At 38.8% G+C, this 23080-nt stretch overlaps 1 protein-coding gene across 2 annotated transcripts in view; it reads right to left on the bottom strand.

Annotated features, from left to right (window-relative positions):
- Nucleotides 1-23080, bottom strand: part of LOC147011733 (solute carrier family 22 member 6-B-like) — a 114179-nt gene that overhangs the window by 50923 nt on the left and 40176 nt on the right. For both annotated transcript variants that reach the window (XM_085857318.1, XM_085857317.1), the window contains exon 2: nt 13026-13129. In XM_085857318.1, coding sequence (XP_085713444.1) covers nt 13026-13129 — 104 coding nt within the window. The remainder of the gene's footprint in view (nt 1-13025; nt 13130-23080) is intronic.

Here is a 23080-nt window from a genome sequence, read left to right as displayed (position 1 = left end):
TACAATTCATTAAATGATATTTTCCAATAAATAAATGGATGTGAAAGAAAGAGCAAGAAGATTTAAGGTTTATCAAAAGTTGTTTTCAAAAGTTGTAAAACAACAGGAAGACATAAAGAAGAAACACAGACAGAAACTAATGGGTGAAGAAGCATTTGAAAGAAAACATGAGAAATTTTTTAAACCACTTTTAAAAACTTCCCAAGAAAAAATTGAAGATGTTTCCAGTTCCCACAATAGAATATACTCCTAAAAAACTTCAAATGTTAAAAGATTTCAGTCAAATGACGGAGGAAGAATGAGAGCATATATGAGAATTAGAATATGATGATGAAGGTTTATTTCAACAACTGGAAGAGATTAATCACCCCCTGATTATATTGTGAATGCTCTTCAAAACAATGAATATTCAGCGGAATCAAAAACCAAAGCAGGACTCGTTCCAACAGAAAAACCAGCAATATTTCATCTTGTTCAAGAAAAGGTATTGATATTTAATGATGAGTTCAGGTTCTTGGGGTCTGCTCAACCCCCTGTTAAACTAACTCTCAGATTAATGTTTCTTCTCACAAAAGATGGAAGACAAACTTCAACTGTGAGGGATGAATCAAAGTATTTTGATAAACCATTGGAGATGAAAAATAATGATGATAGAGTATATATTGATCTACTGAACACTCTTAATTGTAGGGTTAGTATTTCTGGTAAAAGTAGGAAGAATGAGAAGGAGAAACACATTATTCAGGCTTTAAGTATCCTTGGTTCAGGTGTTAGTTTTCTTCCAAATGACCCATCACAATTAGTTAATCGACTGTTATTGTTGTTAGGTAGTAAGAAGGCTGGAAATAACAATTGTTTTAATGAAGCATCAGCTATTTTACACCAGTTGATGAACATGACATAATTAATAAATAACAATATAAAGACATTATATCTCATATTAAATAAGATGAGAAGCACAATCCTTAGTTTTAATTTCACAACAAGCGACCACACATCTTCATTCCCATACCCACTACAACTTGACCCAACAAAAGAATATGAGGCATCTTTATTGTCCATGGAAACTTATAATACCTTATTTAATATTACTGAGAAAAATGACAAGTTTAGTTATAATCCGGGAAGTGGATACAAAACGATAACAGTTTCACCCGGAGCATATTAGATTTCTCAAATATCTTCCGAAATTGTTCGTCTTATGAAAGAACAGGGTGATGAACCAAAAAATATTGTTATACATATTCAAAAACATACTTCAAAATCAACGATTAAACTTAAAAATAACTACAAGGTTGATTTCACAATTGATAATTCATTTAGAGAGTTATTGGGTTTCTCCTCAAAAAAGATTGAAACTAATGGGACGTTTTACAGTGATAATGTCATTCAAATATCCTCAGGAATAAACTCGGTATTAATTCACTGTGATTTGATTGATGGTGCTTACAATGATGGAATAAAAACAAATACAATATTTTCATTCAGCGCATACTCAACCCCAATTGGTTATAAATTCAAGATGGAACCCAAAAATTTGGTTTATCGCCCTGTGTCAGGAAAAACCATACACAGAGTAAATTTTAGGATATCCGACCAAGATAATCGTATGATTTCTTTTAATGGAGAAGTTATATCCATCAGAATTCACCTACGTGAAGTTTTTCAATAAATAAATACGATGATTGTGAGGAAACACGAGTTGGGAAAATATAAAATAATTACAGGGGATGGGATGTTCCTTTCCCCATACTCCAAGGGTGAAGGTATGTATCTTGGTAGAGGATACTATAAATCTAAGAGACAAAGGTGTGTCAGACATCAATTTAGAGGAGATGGGATAATTGATATTCTAATGGGTATCGGTTCAACTATTCTTAAACATAAAGACCTAATTGGTTCAACTGCTTCTGCTGTGGGAAATGTAGCAGGTGCTGTGAAGAGCATAAAAGATGCCCAAAAGGAATCTTTATAAATTACAAGCAATTAAAGAAATTAAGAAAGGCAAAACTCAGTTGTCCCCCCAAGAACGACAGAAAATAATTCAAATACTTGGGTCAGAGTTTCAAAAGTTTTAACATCTTTTTTCCGAAATAAATACAAGTATGGAAGCAATTGATAGTATCTATGATTTGGATGATACTATTATCATCTCAAACTCCACTAAAAAAGATTACTTCAAGGTAAATGCAATAACTGGAACAGACTGGAATGCAAATGGTACAAAAAGTTTTGAAATAAATAATCAACAAACTTATTTGAATCTATCCGAAAGTTTCTTGTTGTGTAAATTTACATTCACTAAGGCTGGGAATAACACAAACGCTACACTCTTAAATGATTTCTTCTGGAAAATGTTTGATAGTGTTCGTTTGTACATTGGAACACGAGAAGTTGAAGCGGTTGATTATGTCTCTGCTGTATCTGAAATGATGAAATTTACACTACTAGTACGTGCCCGTAAAAAAAAAAAAAATAATAATAATAAATAAATAAATAAACCACACAGGCCGTTTCTTCGCTCTCACGTGCCCGTACGTGCGTGACCCGGAAGTTCGATATTATTCGCAATTACGATTATTCGCAATTTATTTTTAATACCCAATTATTCAATTTGCGCCAACGTATTTTACCTTTTCGCAATGTCGTGGCAAGGAAAAACAAAAAGAGAAGAGAAGAGAGAGAAAAAAATTTACTTCCTGGTTCGGAGCATACCAGCACCTTATGTTCCCGAAATTTATACACCGTCTAATATGAAAACGATCATAACTTGGGCCAATATTTTTAATACCCAATTATTCAATTAGCGCCAACGTATTTTACCTTTTCGCAATGTCGTGGCAAGGAAAAACAAAAAGAGAAGAGAAGAGAGAAATAAATTTACTTCCTGGTTCGTAGAATACCAGCACTCTGATGTTCCCGAAATTTATATACCGTCTAATATGAAAACGATCATAACTTGGGCCATTGTGTTTATCTATAAATGCGCATAAGAAATCGAGAAATTATTAGAATACACGAAGTCATCACTCTCCGGAAGCCCGTACGTTGTAACCCGTACGTTGAACGTGGCTGTGCTTCCCTTCCCCATCGGCCACGCCCACGCAACAACGTGTCCTGCCATTGGTTGGTAAATAAATGGCCATAACTTGGGAAGCACTTGTCCGATTAATATCAAACCTTGAAAAGGCACATCCTCAGGTCCCCAGCAATATACCTGGCAAGTTTCAATTAGATCGGACCAGAGGTTGTCGAGAAACAGCGGTCTCTCTCTCTCTCTCTCACACACACACACACACACACACACACACACACACACACACACACACACACACACACACACACACACACACACACACACACACACACACACACACACACACACACACACACACACACACACAGATTGCTGGAATTATAGATCGATATACATTCATTAATAGAATGGGAAAGCGGGCTGTCGAATGTTTTATTCCTGATATGTCAACGGGAACAACCACAGACCCTGGATATACTCAAAGGAAAGGAACGTATACTGATAATACAAAAGCAGTTAATAGTTTTACGTGGCAGTTCCTCTTAAAGGGATATTTGGATTTTGTGATCATGATAAAGTTCTGTATGGTCTTAAAATTAGATTTCAACTACAAAGGAATGATAATGAAAATAGATTACTTTTTGGTGTTGCTAGTGCTTTTGGTGATCAGAACAAATTTGTAATTGATGAAATGAGTTGGTATATTAGTGAATATACTCCTAATCTTAAAAGAGAAGAGACGTTGCACAGAAGACTTAACTCAAAGAAACCACTCAGTGTATCATACCTCAAAAGAAGATGTCAACACGTTAAACTAAACCAAACCTCTTACACGTGGAATTTGGGTGTTCTGGAAGGAAAGCCACGATATCTGTGGATCGCTTTTTAAAAACCAGATGGTGATACTGCGACTGATAAGAATAATGCATTGAGTGATTATGCTAAGGTGAAACAACTTCGTGTTTCTCGAGATGGAACATTTTATCCACGAGATAGATTGGAAATTAATTGGGAAAAAAAAGATTTTGCTGAAGCATACTAGTCTTACCAAAAGGTGTGTGAAAGTAATGGAAATAAATAAGCTTTTTGGATATGACAGCATTTAAAAGTTTGTGTACAATCTATGCGTTTGACCTGAGTGCTCAAAAGCAAACTATAAAGTCTAATCGAGTTGATACTTCCCTATACATTGAAAGAGGAAAGAGTGAAGAAGTTGATACGTATTGTTTGCTTTTGGAAGAAACAGAATTACAGATAAGATAAATACAGATAATGGTGTTATGATTAGTCTCACATAATTTTTTTGTTAAATAAATGAGTGGCAAAGTACCAACTGGGGTATATGTTAATCAAATCAATCTTTATAAACTATCATCTTGTGTTCAAAATAAAAAGCCTTGTATGATTAACGTTAATACAATTCAGAGAAAAGGAGCAGTAAGAATTGATGTTTTGCTCACAAGAGAAAAGGTTAAAATCTTGAACGATACTGGCTCACTTAAAATTAAAATGACAAAACCAATGTTGAAAAATATTCGATATGAGAGATGAGTGGAGGATTTCTCCCATTTCTAATTCCTTTATTTGCTGGTTTAAGTGCGGTTGGAGCATTGACGGGTGGTATTTCAACAGCGGTGAAAACTGCCAACGAAAGGAAGGCTCAACTACGGGCTCAAAAAGAATTGGATCTTTCTGATCAAAAAGAATCTTTCTGATAAATAAATGAGCATTGATGAGTGGTTTTAAGAATTTGGAAAGAATACAACATCAAATGTACAACTTGGTAAATATTGTAATAAATTCAAAATTCATAATGTGGTTATTTGTATGAGAGATGAATTAACAAACGTGCCTAAACATACAAAGAATATTATTAAGACCTTAGAAGATAATAATGGGAACGGTTCTCTTTGGGTTTGTATTTTTAATAGTCAAGACAAATATTATTTTGATAGTTTTGGTCTTCCACCACCTGTTGAAGTCATAAAGTTCTTACAGAATGGTGTTTATCAAACATTTCAAGTCCAAGAATTAAATTCCAAGTGTTGTGGTCAATTTTGTCTATATGTGTTATTTCAACTCAACAAAAAGAAATTTTTTTATGACATTATTTTTAATCTAATATAAATGACTTATGTTGGTAAAGATGGTTCAATCTTGGGTGTATCCCAAGAACTGGATATTGATTTATCAAATTATTACACAAAGGCACAGGCTGAACGACAAAAATATCGTGTAACAAAAAATATTAATATGAAAAATGCTTATAAATTAAAAAAATTATCCAAGCCCGACTGACGCGAATGACTTGGTGAGATGAAGCGATTTATCACAATATATATCCTTAAGTAAAATGGCCGTGTATTCCAAAGATACAGAACTGTTGATTTTATCTCCAGGTCATACAGAATTCACAGTTCCAATGAAAATATTTTTTTATAAAGAAGGGCATATCGTTTGTATGAGAATAGAACAATGGGGGTATGATATGAATGATTTAGGGTATAATTGGTCATTTAAAATTGACCTGAAAGACCTGGAACAATTGAATCAGTTTCGTAAGGAAGAATATTATCCACTTGGTATAGAGAATGAGTTTTGTGGAAGCACGATTAGTAAACAACAAATAAAAGAATTTAATAAGGGTAAATATAATAATGGTTTTGCCCTAGTTTATATCATGAAAACAGAAAAAACGGGATTATATATAAGTAAGGAAATACAAAATTATTTAACTATGGAAAGATGGGGAGGTGTTTTGTGTCATAATATTATTCTGTCATATATTTCTAATACATAAATGACAGCAAGAAGGCTTCAAGAAAATTATCATTTCTGTGTCCAGGCATACCTTCAAGAAAAGGGTATTTGGTATTTTAATAAATATGTTCTACAACATAAAAATGAGGTATTTTCAATAAAAGATTGGCATTATGCTGATGTTGATAAACCAACAACTTTGGATTTAATGAAAATGTTAAATTATGAAAAAATTATAAAGTTATGAAAACGTAAGGCTTTTAGAAATTCAAAAGAAATTTTATTGGTTTCCTGTTGTAAAAAAAATTATTTTGGATACAGGAATAACAAGAAATCCAAATGAATATATGTATAATATTCTATGGGGTGTAAGCGATTCAAGGATAGTAAGAGACGAGGAAGGAGTTGAAGGGAGAGAAGAGGAGGAAAAGGAGAAGAGAGAGAATGAGGAGAGAGAGAAGAGAGAGAAGGAGGAGAGGGAGAAGATAGGGAAGGAGGAGAGGGAGAAGAGAGAGAAGGAGGAGAGAGAGAAGGAGGAGAGGGAGGAAATAGCGAGAATGAATAAATATGAAAATATGGAAACCAGTGAGATTAAGAAAGATTGGGGGTATTACAGAAAATAAATGAATCTCAACGTACCGAGGAGGAAAACAAAGAATTGACAAGTCTATTTGCAATATTTTCGACAAGACTATTGACATCGTTTTCAAGGACAAGATATTGACTTTGATTAAATGGTTTCATTTTTTTTCTTAAATAAATGGAGGAGAGAGTAAAGACGTTTCTAAGGATTATTTATGTTTTAAAAATTAAGATTCAAATGTGCATGTTGGAAACTAAAAAGGTTTTTGCACTCTGTAGGAATTTTTCTCATAAATAAATGAGTTATTGTCTCAAATGTAAAAAGAAAACTAATACTAAAAAATCTCATATTTTAAAAGTAAAAATAACAGGGTTATACAAAAAGGTACATGTTCGGTGTGTGATTCAAAAAAGTGTCAATTTATCTCCAAACACAAACGTGGAGGAGATATACAAAAGTTTTTTATCAGGAAGTAAATTTACAACTACTGGAATACCAGGGGAATTATATCTACCAGGGTATTCTTTCTGTGATCCAGGCACAAACTTGGATAAAAATTAGATGAGGCAGACAATCCTAAACCATGGAGTAAACCCATCAATAGGGTTGATGAAGTGTGCAGGAGGCATGATATTGATTATGGGAATACCACAACTTTGGAAGAAAAACTTGAAGCCGATAGAGAAATGTATAATTTTTATCTGATACAAAATCCAACCTTGAGAGAAAAAGTTGATAGCTTCATCGTGAAGAAGATGATCAGTGCTAAATTGAAACTTGGACTTCGAAATTCAAAAAACTTATAGACTCTAATGATGCCATTAACATTGAAGAGCAATTAGCTGATGAATTACATAAACCAATATTCACAAAGTTTCGTAGAAGGAAGGTTTATTCCAAGGAAGTTGATTATATCTGTCCGCTGATTTGATTGAACTCAATAATGATTAGGGGTACAAGTATGCTTTAACCGTTATTGATTTGAGGAGTAGATATGCGTGTGTTGTCCCTTAAAAAAAAAAAACAGGTAATACGCTTATGTTAGCCTTTCAACAGATATTTAATAAAAGTAAGAGAAAACCTAAAAAATTGTGGACTGATGAGGGTAGAGAGTTTTATAACAAGACATTTGTGAATTTTCTAAAAAATAACAGTATTACATTATACAGTGTCTTTAATGAAGGAAAAGCCATTGTTATTGAATAGAACGTTTTAATCGTACCTTAAAAGAAAGACTATATAAAAAATTCACACAACTCGGTTCTCAACAATGGTCATCTATTAATCAGGATATTGTGATAAGCATAATGACACGATTCACACGTCAACGAATATGAAACATTAAAATATGAAAAAGAGATTAATGTCAAAAAGCCCAAGTTCAAATTGGTGATATCGTAAGATTATATAGATGGAAATTTCATTTTGAAAAGGGTTATACAAAGCGATGGACGAACGAACTTTTTAAAATTGTTGATGTAATAGATATGGTTCCTTGGCCTTATAAGATATATGATTTAGAAGGGGAAGAGATTTAAGTTTCATTTTATTCACAGGAATTACAAAAGACAAAACTAAGCAGATAATTCCCATGGGAGCAATGGGTTGGTGCTTCACCCCTCCTCCTACTATACACCGTTGTGGACACTCAAGGGCCAAGTCCGAGGTGTATAACAGGTGGCATCTGCCGTATATAATGTGTGTCAAGGGGGGACGTTCTTATATCTGTGAAGCCAAAACACAGAATCCTTAACTGAATAGTCAAGGCTTAACTTTTGTTTGTTGGTGTGTGTGTGTGTGTGTGTGGTGTGGTGTGTGTGTGTGTGTGTACCCCCTCCCCCCTCCCTCACATTCAAAATTTAAACCCCCACCACAACCCTCACATTCAAAATCTCAACCCTCACCCCAATCCTCACATTCAAAATCCTAACCCACACATTCAAAATCTCAACCCTCACCCAACCCTCACCCAACACAATGTCTTTTTAAAAAATACGTATTTCAACAATATATTTTTTTATGTTTTTTTCTCTTCTTCCAATTCTGTCTTTTAAAGCTTTCAGGTTTGATGAAGTAGAAAGGTAGAGTAAGAACCTTCCTGCACTTTCTTCCCAGAACGAACAATATATATTTTTTATGTTTTTTTCTCTTCTTCCAATTCTGTCTTTTAAGGCTTTCAGGTTTGATGAAGTAGAAAGCGGGAGTAGGAACTTTCCTCCACTTTCTTCCCAGAACTTTCTTGATATTGTTCTCATCAAGCACCATCCAACATAGAACTACATCAATAGGTTTAGATCCCAAAGAGTGGTAGAAACCACATTTCAAGTCTCCAAAATAAACCCAACTTTCCAAGTCTCCAAGGTATAACCACATTCCTGTTGAGTTTCCAAGATATGTATCACATTGTGAGTTATCAAGCCAGAACCCACATTTCAAGTCTCCAAAATAAAACCAACTTACAAAGTCTCTAAGGAATAACTCATTTCATGATTTTTTCAAAATTTGTGAGTCTCCAAGGTCGGCCCCATATTTAGAACCATCTTGGCAGAACCCTTTTCCTGAATCTCCAAGGTAGTTATTTAAACCATCAAGGCAGAACTCATTTACTGATTTTTTCAAAATTTGTGAGGTCTCCGAGGTAGGTTTCACATTTAAAACCACCAAGGATAACTTATTTACTGATTTTTTTCAAAATTTGCGAGTCTCCAAATTAGGCCCCATATTTGGAACCATCTTGGCAGAACCTTTTTCCCAAGTCTCCAAGGTAGTTATTTAAAACCACCAAGGATAACTCATTTACTGATTTTTTTCAAAATTTGTGAGTCTCCAAGGTAGGCTCCATATTTGAAACCATCTTGGCAGAACCCTTTTCCTGAGTCTCCAAGGTCATTATTTAAACCATCAAGCAGAACTCATTTACTGATTTTTTTCAAAATTTGTGAGTCTCCAAGGTAAAACTTGTATTCTGGCTCATCAAGGTATAACTTGTTCAGTGGGTATTGTCTTGATAACTCACAATGAGTACTATTGCTGGTCTCCAAGGTATAACTCTTTCGTTGGGTTATCAATGACGAACTTGTTCTGTGGGTCTTGGTCGCTCATAAGGTCTTCAACTAAACCGACAATTTCGCCCCAAGTTGTGGCAAAATCGGTATTTTCATTTTGTATTTCAGATACAATTTCCTGTGAGAGAAAATAATAATGTATTAATTAAGTGATTTAATTATTAAATGAGTCTATGCTTAAATCAAACTCTGTAAATAGGAAAATAAAATCTTACCTCAACAGATAAGAGGTTTGAATGCAGTTCATCAACTTGAAGGTTTAGTTCCATACAAGTAGTAGAACTCAAAGGAACTCCAAGCTCAGCACAGCACTGCATTATCAGTAAACAATGTTTAAAATGGAGTCTGGGTTGAAGCTTTTATGCAGAAAGACTGGTGGGCATGGTTTCCCTGGGCAACCCCAGGCAAGCCTTGTGAGTCAGATGTTGTAATGTTGTTGGAATGGAGAATTTTTTTCAAAATGGAGGATTCTTTGAAAATTCCCTGGGCAAGCCCAGGCAAGCCTTCTTTTCGAAATTTTTCAAAACTATAACATTCTAGAATTTTCTAGTGATTTCTTTGTGAGTCATAGATGAACTGGAAATGATGTAAGAGTAGACGGGGATTAGGAAAAGTGGGCGTGGCTTACAAAAATGCCTCATGAAAAGTGGGCGGGGCTTATGAAAAGTGGGCGTGACTTATGGAAATACCTCCTAAAAGTGGGCGGGGATTATGAGAAGTGGGCGGGGTTAATGAAACGTGGGCGTGACTTATGTAAAAAATAATCTGAGGCTCAGGTGGTAGTCAAACAAGAGCATTGATAGAAGTTTATCATTTTATTTCTGCTCAACAAAGATATTTAGACCAAGAACTAAGTTCTAAAATAATATTTGTGAACAAACTCGATGGTGATTAATGTAATTGGAAAATTAATTTATTACCTCAAATAGAACATGATCAAATATTCGTTGGCTCACTCTTTGAGTGGACTAAGAGGGGGAGAGAAAATCATTCTCCTCTTTTGACTAAATAAGCCTTGATCAAGAAAACTTCCCCTATTAATTTGTATGAGGTTTTTTTGGACCCTGAGACAGTCTCAATTTAATATGAGCTTGTATGGCAGAAAATCATACTTCTCTTTTTGTCCTGATGGGTCTCGAGTCAGAGAGTTCTCCCTATATATTTGTATGGGAGGAATTAGCCTCCTGTTTAGGGGTTTGCAGGGATCAATTCATAGTTTTCCCCATTCATTTGCATGGATGCCTCAGAAACCCCATTTATCTACTACTTACAAGGCACTTAACAATTCTACTTACAAACGGGGCCCAAGGGGACACACACACACACACACACACACACACACACACACACACACACACACACACACACACACACACACACACACACACACACACACACACACCCAAAAGAAAATGGACCCGTGGTCTTTAATCGGTAGAGCCGGGCCGTGGTACCTTCCTGCCTCGTGCAGTCACACTGACTCCAAACCACCACGGTGGGACTCGAACCCACGATCCACATCCCTGGCTGCTTGGCCGCCACTACCACGAGAAGCCACCGCAAAGGGCCGCAGACGACGACCAAGACCAAGCCACCACTACCGCAGACGAAGCCAATTGCCTCCAAGACTGCAGACGCTCTGCAATCGCCACCAAGACCGCAGACGAAGTCAATCGCTACCAAGACCGCAGACGAAGTCAATCACCACCAAGACTGCAGACGCTAAACAGTCGCCACGATCACTCCTCTACTCTGTTGAGGTTGGAGCAGTTTCTTTTCTCGCCACTCGCCTCCTGATTGGACGGTTCCATCGCGCGATCCACTGGCCGTCCCTCATTGGATAGGCCCACGGTAGGCAGGGAAACTCCCACCTTTCTTGGGCGGAGTCTGATCTGAGGCGATGGAGGCTCCGCCCACGCCTTCAGCCAAAAACACGTGGGCAATGGCGACTGGGTTGAGTCAGGGACGGTGCCGTTGTTGTTGTTGTTGTTGTTGTAGATGTGATAAACCTGACTATAAAATAACTCACAGCGCACACACGAAATTCCCATGAGACAGAAGGAGGATTCTAACTATAAACACATACTTATCAAAATAACTAAGCTACAGGGACTGCTGTCTCTGTGTGCAAAAGGCTTCCAGATTCGTAAAAATATCCTGTACACAGACAAGCAGATAAACAGACTGAGAGGGGTGAAAACATAACCTCCTTCACCTTCGGAGGCTGAGGTAATTAAATAATTCTCATAGCCAGATCCGGATTCAGATCTTCACCAAAATCGAATCAATTTATTGTGGTCACACACCCAACCTATCCACTAAGCTTCATCCGAATGCGTCCACAACTTTTTGAGATATCATGATATGTATCAGTTTAGCCCTATCCTTTTTTTTTTTTTTTTACCAGATTTGCTTTGATTTCATGTGGAGCACATCGCGAAACATCAAAAAATATAGACACAGATCTGACAGACGCGACGGATTGGCAGTCCCTCTGGGGGACAGGGTGTGAGGTCTTGCAGTGGAATGCATTAAATCATATAGCTCAATGAAGGTGGTTAATTTGTTCGTACTTGTATAATTCTCCAAACAGTTGAAAAAGATAAGTTTAATGTTTTGAAAATTACACATTTTCGTATGTGTATATGGAGAAGGAGGGACCATAGCCTTGCTTGGTTAATGTGAAGAGGTATATCTGCTTCGTTATAAGACTTGTTATTTCTTTAAATTATCAGATTTCACAACAGATTTTGACACTTATTTAATCCGGGTGATAACCAATCCTAAAAGACGAACCAATCCATCGTTTTATTCTTACTGTGTTTTTGACATGCACCGGCTATGTTAAATTATGTTGCATGTTCTCATGTATATAGCACAAAATTATATTGTATTCTATGCTTCCCCACTTTCTTTCAGATTTTAGTTTGAAAATAATTGACGGGAGTCCTGAATTAAAAATCACAAAATGAAGAGAAATGTTGCGTAAGCTTTTCGTCTTGCTCTCGTCAGGGTAATCATAAGAATGCTGAATGTCAAAAATCAAAACAACTTGCTCTACTCAAACATGGTCGTTAATCAGTACTCATCATTGATTGGAATACACGGCTGACATTGATTGGCCAACAACAACAACAACAACAACACTTGTTCTAGCAATGAGACACTAAGTGACTGAATAACCCCAGACTTCCCACAATGCTGGAGTTGCGTCAAAACAAGCAAAGTGTTTGCACAAATTATTTTTCCTTACAGACAACCAGACTTTGTGCTCCACACTTGGTGTCTCATTGCCACAACAAGTGTTGTTGTTGTTGGCCAATCAATGTCAGTCATGTATACCAATACGTCTTTACCTTTTGGCATCTTCTTTACATCGACACTAAAACGCGAGATACACACTTTTATAGATCACATGCTGCTTTAAATATCAGAAAAGATATGCACAAACAGTTTTGGAATGTTCATTTTACATTTGAGCTGTCCCGATACTTTTGATAACATGGTGTACGGAGTTATGTCTTGGATTATTTTCTCAGTGCATTCAGTGGAGAATAAAGAAACAAAGTAGATACATTACTTGTCAGCCAAACCTCCCAAGAGGAACCCTCCAACAAGTAGACCACCCATGTACACTGATTGTGACATCCTCTTCATCGCTTGCTTGTCGCACACCAGCTTCCACTGCATGAACACAATACATGGTGTTTGTGAACTTGGGCTCACAGAATAATGGGTGTCCAATTGTATCACCAATTCAAATCGCAGCAAAGAGAGATATATACCCAATTTTTGTCCAATCCAATTATATTAGGACACATCAAACCCAACAGAGATCATTTGCTCACCTCCAAAGTCGTTGATTTTGATGGATTATTTTGATTCAATTATAAATTCCATTCTTATACTCATCATTGATTGGTACAGATGACTAACATTGATTGGCACGTGATGGTTACACGTGGCTGCCGTAGAAATTGAACACTACAGACAGGTTGTTGTCTGTTACGTCCTGATCTATTCAGTAAACTGGTTCTTACACGAGTCTCAACTAAGTCTCGAAAACATTGAGCATTAAGCTGCTATCTGTTTATGCTCATTTATCGATGCAAAATACATCACTAATGATTGAAGAAAAGATAGTCGGTGGTGTCCCAGTAGCCCGTCCAAAAATATTCCCGAGTTTGGGATTATATGTACTTATAATTCCCAAAACTTGAAAAGTATGTGGGAGTGCTGAAATGTGGATGCGGGCTGAACATGATGCACCAAATGGCCTCTTATTTTATCGAGAAGGATTGTATATAATATTGTCATGGCCCTGGTGGTTAGATGAATCCCCCTGACCCAATTGTGATGGATGGGCAGTTGACACCGACCAGGCTGGATCGCCAAGCGGTTTTCCTTAGAGGCAAACATGTGATCCTCAGAGATTATGGTGCGCGCGGGAAAAAAGGATGGCACGAATGGAGCAGATGGAAGCACAGCAAAAGGGGGTTTATACTCGAACCCACGACAGATATACAACACCAGCAACTTAAAATAAACACAGGGATTTAATGAAAATATATCAAATATTTACAAGGGTAATAATGAAAAATGTAATAATAACAAATGAGGTAAATTAATGTCTAAAGTTGAGGCACCACCACACACGGACTTTAATACGGACAAGGGGAAAATTAAAGAAAAGAAAATTCTTCCTTTATTCTGACATTTAGCCTTGTCCAGAGATGGTCTTTGTTGAACTTTCCGATCGAGTCGCTTCGTCCTGTGCGGGACGATGCATCCAAAATGTATCCGAGCCGCTCTCTGGGCGGGAAATGTATGCAAGGTAATTTGTGAGGTGGTATGCGACACCAGAGCTCACCAACCGCCGTGCGGCTGCTTCTCATGAACGAATATACCGAATGCCCCTATCTTACACGAGGTTCGCTCACAACAATCGTCCACCTTCTTCGACCACAAAATGAGACAATCCCTGAGGTCCCGTGATCATGCCACGAGGCACATTCTTCGTCCCTCCTCAGAAACGCACACACTTCATGACTCAACTGAACAGGAATGGCAAGTGTCTTGCCCGGCATGCTGCAAATTCACCAGCATGAACACGAGAATCACGCAGCCATTTCGTCGTGCCAAGAGGAGAGCAAAACGAGATCCTCTCTCAGCCACGTTCCTTTCACAACTGTGTCCTCTCACGACTCATGTCTGCTCTTCGATCATGCCCCCCCCCCACGTCACACTCACCAATCATAAGCCTCGGGGACGTGACTTGCTGGTACAAAGCCGGGAAGGCGGGGCTTCTCACCTGCTTGGACGTGTGGCATGTTATTATGGTTGTTGTTGTTGTTGTTGTTGTTGTTGTAAAAAAAACGTAATTCTTTCATTGCTGACTTGTAAATGCAAAAACGTAGGAAAAGGTCACACGAGCAATTATATACCAGGGGAAATTGGCCTTAATCCCCATCCAATTAACACAGCACCACCCTCATGTGTTGACAACTAACACTTAAGCTCACAGGTTTCCCTATTTAGCTTACATTGAGATGTCTCCGACACGTCCACGGACCAAGTAACTCTACAGTCTATACAATCCTAACTTTTCTATGAAATTCCTCCATATACCCCCACAACCGTAACAATATTATGGAAGCTTCTTTGAAACTTACTAAGCTCATGTAAAATGTTTCAAAATAGAGTTTGTGAAGACATGCTGAAAACCTCAATCATAATATATTGGGTGTAAGCCTGGAACTTCTAACACACTTTTCTCCGAACATATTCTGCTCCTACTTCTGAAATCTTCACATTATGTGTTCCATGTATTTACGCAGGTGATAGCAGATTCAAAAAATCGAATATACATATAATTTTCAAAGAGGGAATCGATGACGTCACAATCAGCAGCGTTCGGCGGCAAACCAACGGCCGGGTCTCAGACGACATGCTTTACTTAACTAAGTCCATGAGTTCAGGACGTTTGTTCAACTCAGCATTTACGACTTTTATCCTGCCATGTTGTTAATCTGTTGATGGAGGTCATATAGAAACGATGAATATTTCAAATTGTTTGTGTTACTCATCTGGCACTATGTGTCAAGGTCAATAATCTAAAATAACTGGTTTCAAACACTACCATGGGCATCCAGACACACCACCAATATGAACTGAGCTGTTGAATGCGGTGCAAAATATCCAAAGAAACTACCGTAACCAAGTATTGTGATCCGTCCTGTCCCCCATACCCGTCGTAGACGGGTATTTGCTCGTTACACTAACTTTGTGGGTTTGGAAGAATAACATGGTGAAGAGCACCAAGATGTGAGGTGTTCATGACAATAAAAATACAAATGAGAAAAGGGAAGGAAGAAGACAGCTGACCAAATAACTTTGGTGCTTTTACATGGAACTAGTGAGGTACACGTGCTATGCACGGGGTGGAGTCCAAATTATCAAAAAAAAATGTTTTGAGAAATTTTAAGCAAGACGATGTAAAGGCTTGTAAAAGTTGGTTGTAAAAGCGGTTGTAAAAGTAAAAGCAATTTGTTGTAAAAACGACATCCATTTGCTAAAGTTTGCAAGTGCTTTTAAAAGTGATGACATCGCCAGCCGACAGTGGGCCGACGTTGGCCCACTGGACAAAATCACATCGGCCTAACGCCAGAACTGACATTGGTCCAACGTTGGCCCAAAGTCGGTGCGTTGGCCGGGTTATCACACATTTAGCACTTTCCTATATTATAAGAGCTGCTGGTCACCATCAATGTGCTCTACACTCCACCAGATGTGTCGTGGTACACTGCGAGTGACTTAATCACTGAGAGCCAGAGACCAGATTGAGTTGTGAGGGAATCGGTGAAAACCTAAAATGGGAGGGATGAGAAACAAGGGAACTCTTGCGAGATTGGGGAAGATGCGAGAAGTGGGAGAGCGAAGTTGTTTTGCAAATAGACCTTCAATCCTTCATCACCTTCAGCATGCTAATCTACCTATATAAATCACAATGTGTATTTGTGTAATTGTCTGTCCCCCTCCATAAGGATGCTTTAAGAAGGATTTTAACAGCCAATCTTGCAACATAACTGTGTGTTCACCACGATTTATTTTTCAGGATTAAAAAAACTCGAAAAAGATTTTTCATAAAAGAGTAATTATGTCCCTTCGATTGGAAATGTAGACAGTGACATGCAACCAGGCCTCAAGAGTAGTGTACAGATGTGTTTTTTTTTAACCCACTAAATTCAAGGTGCAGGGAACTGAAATTCGCTGCACATGATGTGCAACTTTCGCAGAGGAGAACAAGTGTTCATTTACAGTGCCTATAGAAAGTGTGCATCCTCTTTCAAAATTTTCACCTTTGTTGCCTTCTTGCCTAAAATTAAATTGTATTAAATCAGACTTTTTCCACCTTTATTTACACATCGTAACCCACAACTTCTAAGTGAAAAACAAATTCTACAAATTTCAGAAAATTAATTAAAAATACAACACGAGAATATCTTGGTTGGATAAGTGTCCACCCCCTTATAATAGCAATTGTAAATTAGCTCAGGTGTAACCAATCACTTTCAAAATCACACACACCAAGTTAATTGGCCTCAACCTGTGTTAAATTGTCGTGATTCTGATTATTTCAGAATAAAATCAGCCATTTCTGGAGGTTTCCTCTGCTGTGTAATGTGGAAGCAAAAATAATTAATTCCATCTTGTGAAATATGAGCATGGATGTTTTGGTAAGAGAAAGCTCTATGGATCACATGACTATTGCAAAGCACTGGTGTTTCTCAATGAATCAAACCGAAACAAATATTTTTCATCTTGAGATGTGTTCTTTGTCCACAAATTATGTACTCATTTCTCTTTATTTTTGCTTTAAACAATATGGAAGTATAAAATCTGTTGTAAAGTATCGGTCACTTTATCACCATAAAAGGAATGGTTCGCCAGGAAACATCGTCTGCAAAGGCACTGAGATAGATTTGAGATTGACTTCAATTGTTTGTGGGATAATCATGCTTATCAGGTCAATGACAAGGTCAGACCTCATTAAATTTGCAGAGGTGATACTAACAGGCCAAGAGTAAATGTTCATAAAACTATGGTCTTGTTAATAAACAGATATTACTTTCCATATTAACCCTCAGCATCATATATCAATCAATTTAATAATTGTATATATATTGTTGCGGACCCGGGGTCGGGGGCGAGAAGAAAACAAGTGGGGGGAAAGCTACCTCGGGTTCCCACCAGACTCTCCGGAATCGCAGGCCGTCGCACAAGGATAGCTCCATGACGTGGTGGGTCGCTATATAATCGACCGTGAACACCAATAACTCAACCACCTGACTTAGGGTCCTCAATCTAATGAACACCAGTTACCAAATGGCCCCATGATTTCATTACTGGGGACACGCCCTCGGTACTCCTTGTTCAAACTGGATCACCTTACCGGATCAGATACAGCCGAGTGTAACTGCCCAAGGACGTACCAGCTCGAAAAAACAGATCGTTGGGGGATAACTTCCCAGCTCACCTCGGGTACAGACCGTGCTGGACCAATGAAGGAAAAGACTAATACGAGCTGGGAACATTTCTACACAAAGCATTTATTTACAATTTGCGAGGAAAGGTATGTGTCACAGTAAATGGGGTTTATTGGGATGTACAGCAGGGATAGCAAGGAATTTGTGGGGTGTGACAAAGGGCAAGCAATTTACAAAAGCAGAAACAGAGCAGACATATCCCATTAGAACTTCCACAATCTTAACTAATGCTACAACAGGTACCATCTCACACACACACACACACACACACACACACACACACACACACACACACACACACACACGAAAAAGAAGGAAAAAAGAAGGAAAGAGAGCAGGTGCGGACTAACGGCCTCGCAATACCTGGCACGGTCGGCCGACTGCACAACCCAGTACGCTCTGTGGGATGCTCCGCTTGAGCGATCTGACCTTAAGAGTCGGCACGTTATCTCCTCCTGAATCATTTTGCTTGCTTAAACCGGGGCTCATGGAAATGTGTGCTCCGCAATGGTCTCAGAAGAACGTGTGTCGCACACCAACCCCGAGAGTAGATGCAGCGACAGGCAAATAACGAGGAGTGGTGAAGAGAGCACGGCGCAGTGAGGTGAAGGAGGGGGTGAGGCAAACAGGCGAAGACCACTTCGACAACCAACATCTCGAAGGCAAGGCAGGCAGGCGAAAAAGGAGCAGAGGGCGGACGGCTTCACGATCCGCCTTTCATAAGCCTCGGGCGAAGGTGGAGTGATGACCCGAAGCGATTCACTGTGACCCGAATCACCCTTCCTTATTGGGCCATGGTGGTCATAGCCCTGCCCTGCTAGGCTCCTGGGGCCAGAAGCGCTCTCGTGAGCACATCCAGCGCGACATGGCCTGGAGCCTCGCGCTGCCCCCCCCCCCCCCGTGACCTCTGTCCCTCGCCGCCGTCCTGCCATGTTCTGGTGACTGGATTAGGGTCACGTCGTTCTTGCGCACCCATTCGGGGCATCCCTGGCGAGATGCGGTTGGTGCTACTAATGTGCTTGGCCTGTCCCTGCACCATGTGGTCCGAGTGGCCTGGGCCATTGAGCACGCCTCTGTTTGGTGGCGAATTGCATCGATGCAGAGGTGCGAGGAGGTGTGGGATGATTTTTCCTGTGTGCGGGAGATGTTGCTTGTCGAGGTGGTGAGTTTTTGGTGAGCGAAGGTTGAGCAAGGTGAGACGCCATTGTGAATTGACGTACAGATTTTGAATGAAAGGGCACGCCATGCGCGTGCCGGGCAGCCTCTTTGTTCATGGTGATTCTCGCACAGGTGGCTGCTTGAGTGCTGTGCTTGTCTTGATTTGCACCATCGATAAAAGGAAAGGGTTGGATGTAAATCAGGATTGAAGATAGAGAAATAGTTATTCGACCTAGCTATTATACCCACACAATGCACTTCATCCCGTTAACCCACTAGACATGAGGGGAAGATCTGCCTGCACAAAGGAGAATGAAATAACTGCCTGGGGATCACTGTATGTTGGGTGCTATTGCCTTAGAGGCATGCGGTTTTGCAGAACAGCAACAATATAATCCCCATACTGGCCCAAGTGCATCTGGGCCTGGTAAGAGATCTTGTTATTCCATGTTTAGTTGAAGGAAATATGTACCCATCTGTTATGTTTGTTACTCTAAAATATACTTTATAATTCATTGCATAGTGAAGTTTGTTTTATAAATAAATAGACATAGTAACATGTAACAATATAATCTTATATTTCCCACTTTGTTGGTAAATTGGGGAGAACTACTTTGGTGACACTGGAGAGTCTGGTCCCTGGAGGCATTAGTCTCATTAACTCTGGCCTCCCATTCAAATAGCAAAGTTTTACAAACATGAACTCTGTCTTCCCATTGTCCTCTTATCAATAGGAGTCTCATCAAACTGCAAAGGTCATTGATCTCTAATTGTTCTGCAAAAGGTGTGCAAACCAAATGCTTCATCTGCATGCTGAGATAAATGCTTATCATTGCCTAAAGTAAATGAAGGTTTTCTGTACATACACGCCCTGAAGGAAGACACATTCTTTCACAATACAATCTGCTTAATTATGCACAAGATTGTTTTCTCGTTGCTTATAGGAACTCATGTGCAAACATGAGGTCTGATTCTTGTAGTCTGATTGGCCACGTGCCCTGTGATGTTCTGACCCCTCCCGATTTCCAATTGTATAAAAGGCCATGTATTCTGGCTCAAAGGCATTGATCTGCTTGGACTCTTGAGACAAGCTTTTCTTTCCACATATATGTGTTTTTGTATAATAAACAATCTGTTAAATTATAAAGTGTTTTCTCTTTTGGTTGGAAATCTCCACCACAGGTGTGCATTTCACAGAAAAGACTCAACCATGAGTACCAAGGAGCTTTCAAAAGACCTCTGGGATAAAGTTCTGGAAAGGCACAGATCAGGGTATGGGTATAAAAATATTTCAAAGACCTTGAATATCCCTTGGAGCACAGTCAATACAATGAGTAAGAAGTGGAAGGCATATGGTACCACCAGGACCCTGCCGAGATCAGACCATTCCTCCAAACTGGATGACCAAGCATGGAGGAGACCGATCAGAGAGGCTACCAAGAGGCCATTGGCGACTTGAGAGGAGGAGGAGGGGAGAAGATCATGCACAGGTGGGAGGAGGAAGGTAGTGGTGAGGGGTGGGAGAGGGTGTGGAGTGATTTACTTCTGCCTTGACTTAATTGACTTTGGAGGATTGACTTGACTTGAGAGGGGGGTGAACCTGCCTTGACTGACTTACATCGAATACACTTCACTTTACAAGTTTAAAATTCCTTAAAACCAAATGTTTTTAATAATTATTGGATTCCATTGTTAGTCCACATATTCATCCTATTACGTACAAAGTTTATCGAAGTATTGCTTCATTATATAGTTTTAAAAGAGTTTACTCACCTGAAATAAGGTATTTATATATACTACAGGAACATGAAAAAACACAATTAGATGACAGTTTGATCCCTAACTTCAGTTTTCCCTTGCAGGGAACCCTACCCTTCCTCTTGTACTCCCCCTCCCTCCTCTCTCACATTCCCCACATCGTGTAGGACCCGATACATTCAAAATGACGACTATTTTTACTAATTCCCCAGCAGGGAACCCTACTCTCCCTCTTGTACTCCCCCTCCCTCCTCTCCCCCCTGTCCCTTCTCACTCCTTTTCCCCGCATCGCGTCCAACCAGACACATTCAAAACGGCTATTAAAATGCATTTTTGTCTATAAATGCTAATATTCCGATGATTTTCTCACCCTTGTCTGAAAACCTAAATTTAAACCATCTTAGCAACTACAAAAAATGAAATCATACATCAAATTATGGTTAAGATAAAGCTGGGAGGCAGTCTGAAAGGACTTTATATTACAGACTTTAATTTCACTTAAAATGCATTATATTATTGTCTAAAAATGCTAATTTTAGTCCAATTTTCTTCCCGTTTTTTGCAATTGGATCTTTCACCATCTTAATGCCCATGAAAAATTTAATTAGATATCGAACTAGAAAGAGCAATCAGAGATTGCAGACCCTTGCCAGAACTTGTAATGTGTGGTGTTTGTTGTATTTTGTGTGGCATTTGTGTACTTGTATGTTATGTAATTAATAAGAGACATAATTAGAACTGCCACTTTATAACTGTTGGCAGTGATGACCTGGTACCAAGATGTCCTGCTTTGATGCAACCCTGCTTTGATCAGATGCCTGACACATTACATCCTCTTTATTCAGTTGAATTCAGAATGGTATTGAAAAAATTAAATGCAAATCAAATGGAAGACCAAATATAATAGGCACTGCATTGGGGTCATCAGAAGGAACCCAAACAAGCAACAAGAAAATATCAAGTCATCAGGATGAACCTGGACAGGATTTGAATGTCAGCTGCAACTCCTCTACCCTCAAACCCATCCAGGCACAGCCAAGTGAGCCTTTTTCAAAAATAAATAAATAAAGGACCCAGATAGAAAAACTTAAATCATTCTGGCAGCCCGACCATGTGTCCGATTAAGTTGAAATTTAAAACGTGTATTCCCCATCACTACTAGATTATAAATGTGAAGCTTCATTTCGATTGATTAAGTGGTTCCAGAGAAAACATTATTTAATCTTTTTCATCAATCCAATATGGCTGCCAAACAATATGACCAAGTAATTATTCCTTAACAAACTTGTACACACAAAGCTCGGGGAATATTTGTGTGAAGTTTCCCTTCGTTCGTCCAGCCGTTCTGGAGAAGATTTTTTATCAGTTTTATGGTAAATCCAATATGGCTGCCAAACCTTGTGACCTATGACATCATATGTGTGAAACTTTTGTTCCTCATGGATAGGCGGTCATACTTGTAAAGTTTTGCCTCGATCTGTTCAGCCACTTCAGAGAAGATTTTTGAAGTTTGAAAAAAATCAAAAAAACAATGTGCTTGCCAAATCACGTGGCCGATGACGTCATCAATTTTTTTTTTCTGTGGAACATTTTATGCCGAGATGACTCTCAGGAATTTTCATACTGATCAGATGTAGCGTTCTTTATCTGCAATCATGACGTCATAACGAAGGCACCTATTACGTCATAAAAATTACATTCACCATGAGGAGTACTTGCCATGTGCCAAGTTTCAATTGTTCCTTGGTGCAATTTCAGAGATAAAGAGGTCCAAAGTTTTTCCTTTTTTCCAACATGGGTGCCACACCACGTGACTTATGACATCATAATTATGATTGCAACATTCTCCATGAGTAGTCTCAGCGATGGTGAAAATTTTGCCTCATCTATGGTGAAAAATAATGGAGAAAAATACAAAAGTTCTGTGCGACAAATAAACAAGCAAACAGACAGACAGACAGACGGAGACAAACGGACCCAAATGCAATACTCTCTCCTTCGGCGAGAGTAATTAGAGCTAAGGTAAAGCTGTAAGAGAGTAAGAAAGTGCGAGCCTTATAAAAGAGGCTATACGGAGCAAACAAAATGGTGGCGATTTGATTTTGAAGTCCCTCCCTGAATGGAGGAAGCCTGAGGGAAGCAGCTGAACTGGGAATCCCCTCCCCAAACAGAC

The sequence above is a fragment of the Eptatretus burgeri genome, chromosome 15 (assembly GCF_056783735.1).
Source record: "Eptatretus burgeri isolate ZD-2024b chromosome 15, Ebu_testis_v1, whole genome shotgun sequence".
Lineage (NCBI taxonomy): Eukaryota > Metazoa > Chordata > Myxini > Myxiniformes > Myxinidae > Eptatretus > Eptatretus burgeri.
This window is presented reverse-complemented; position numbering and strand designations above follow the sequence as displayed.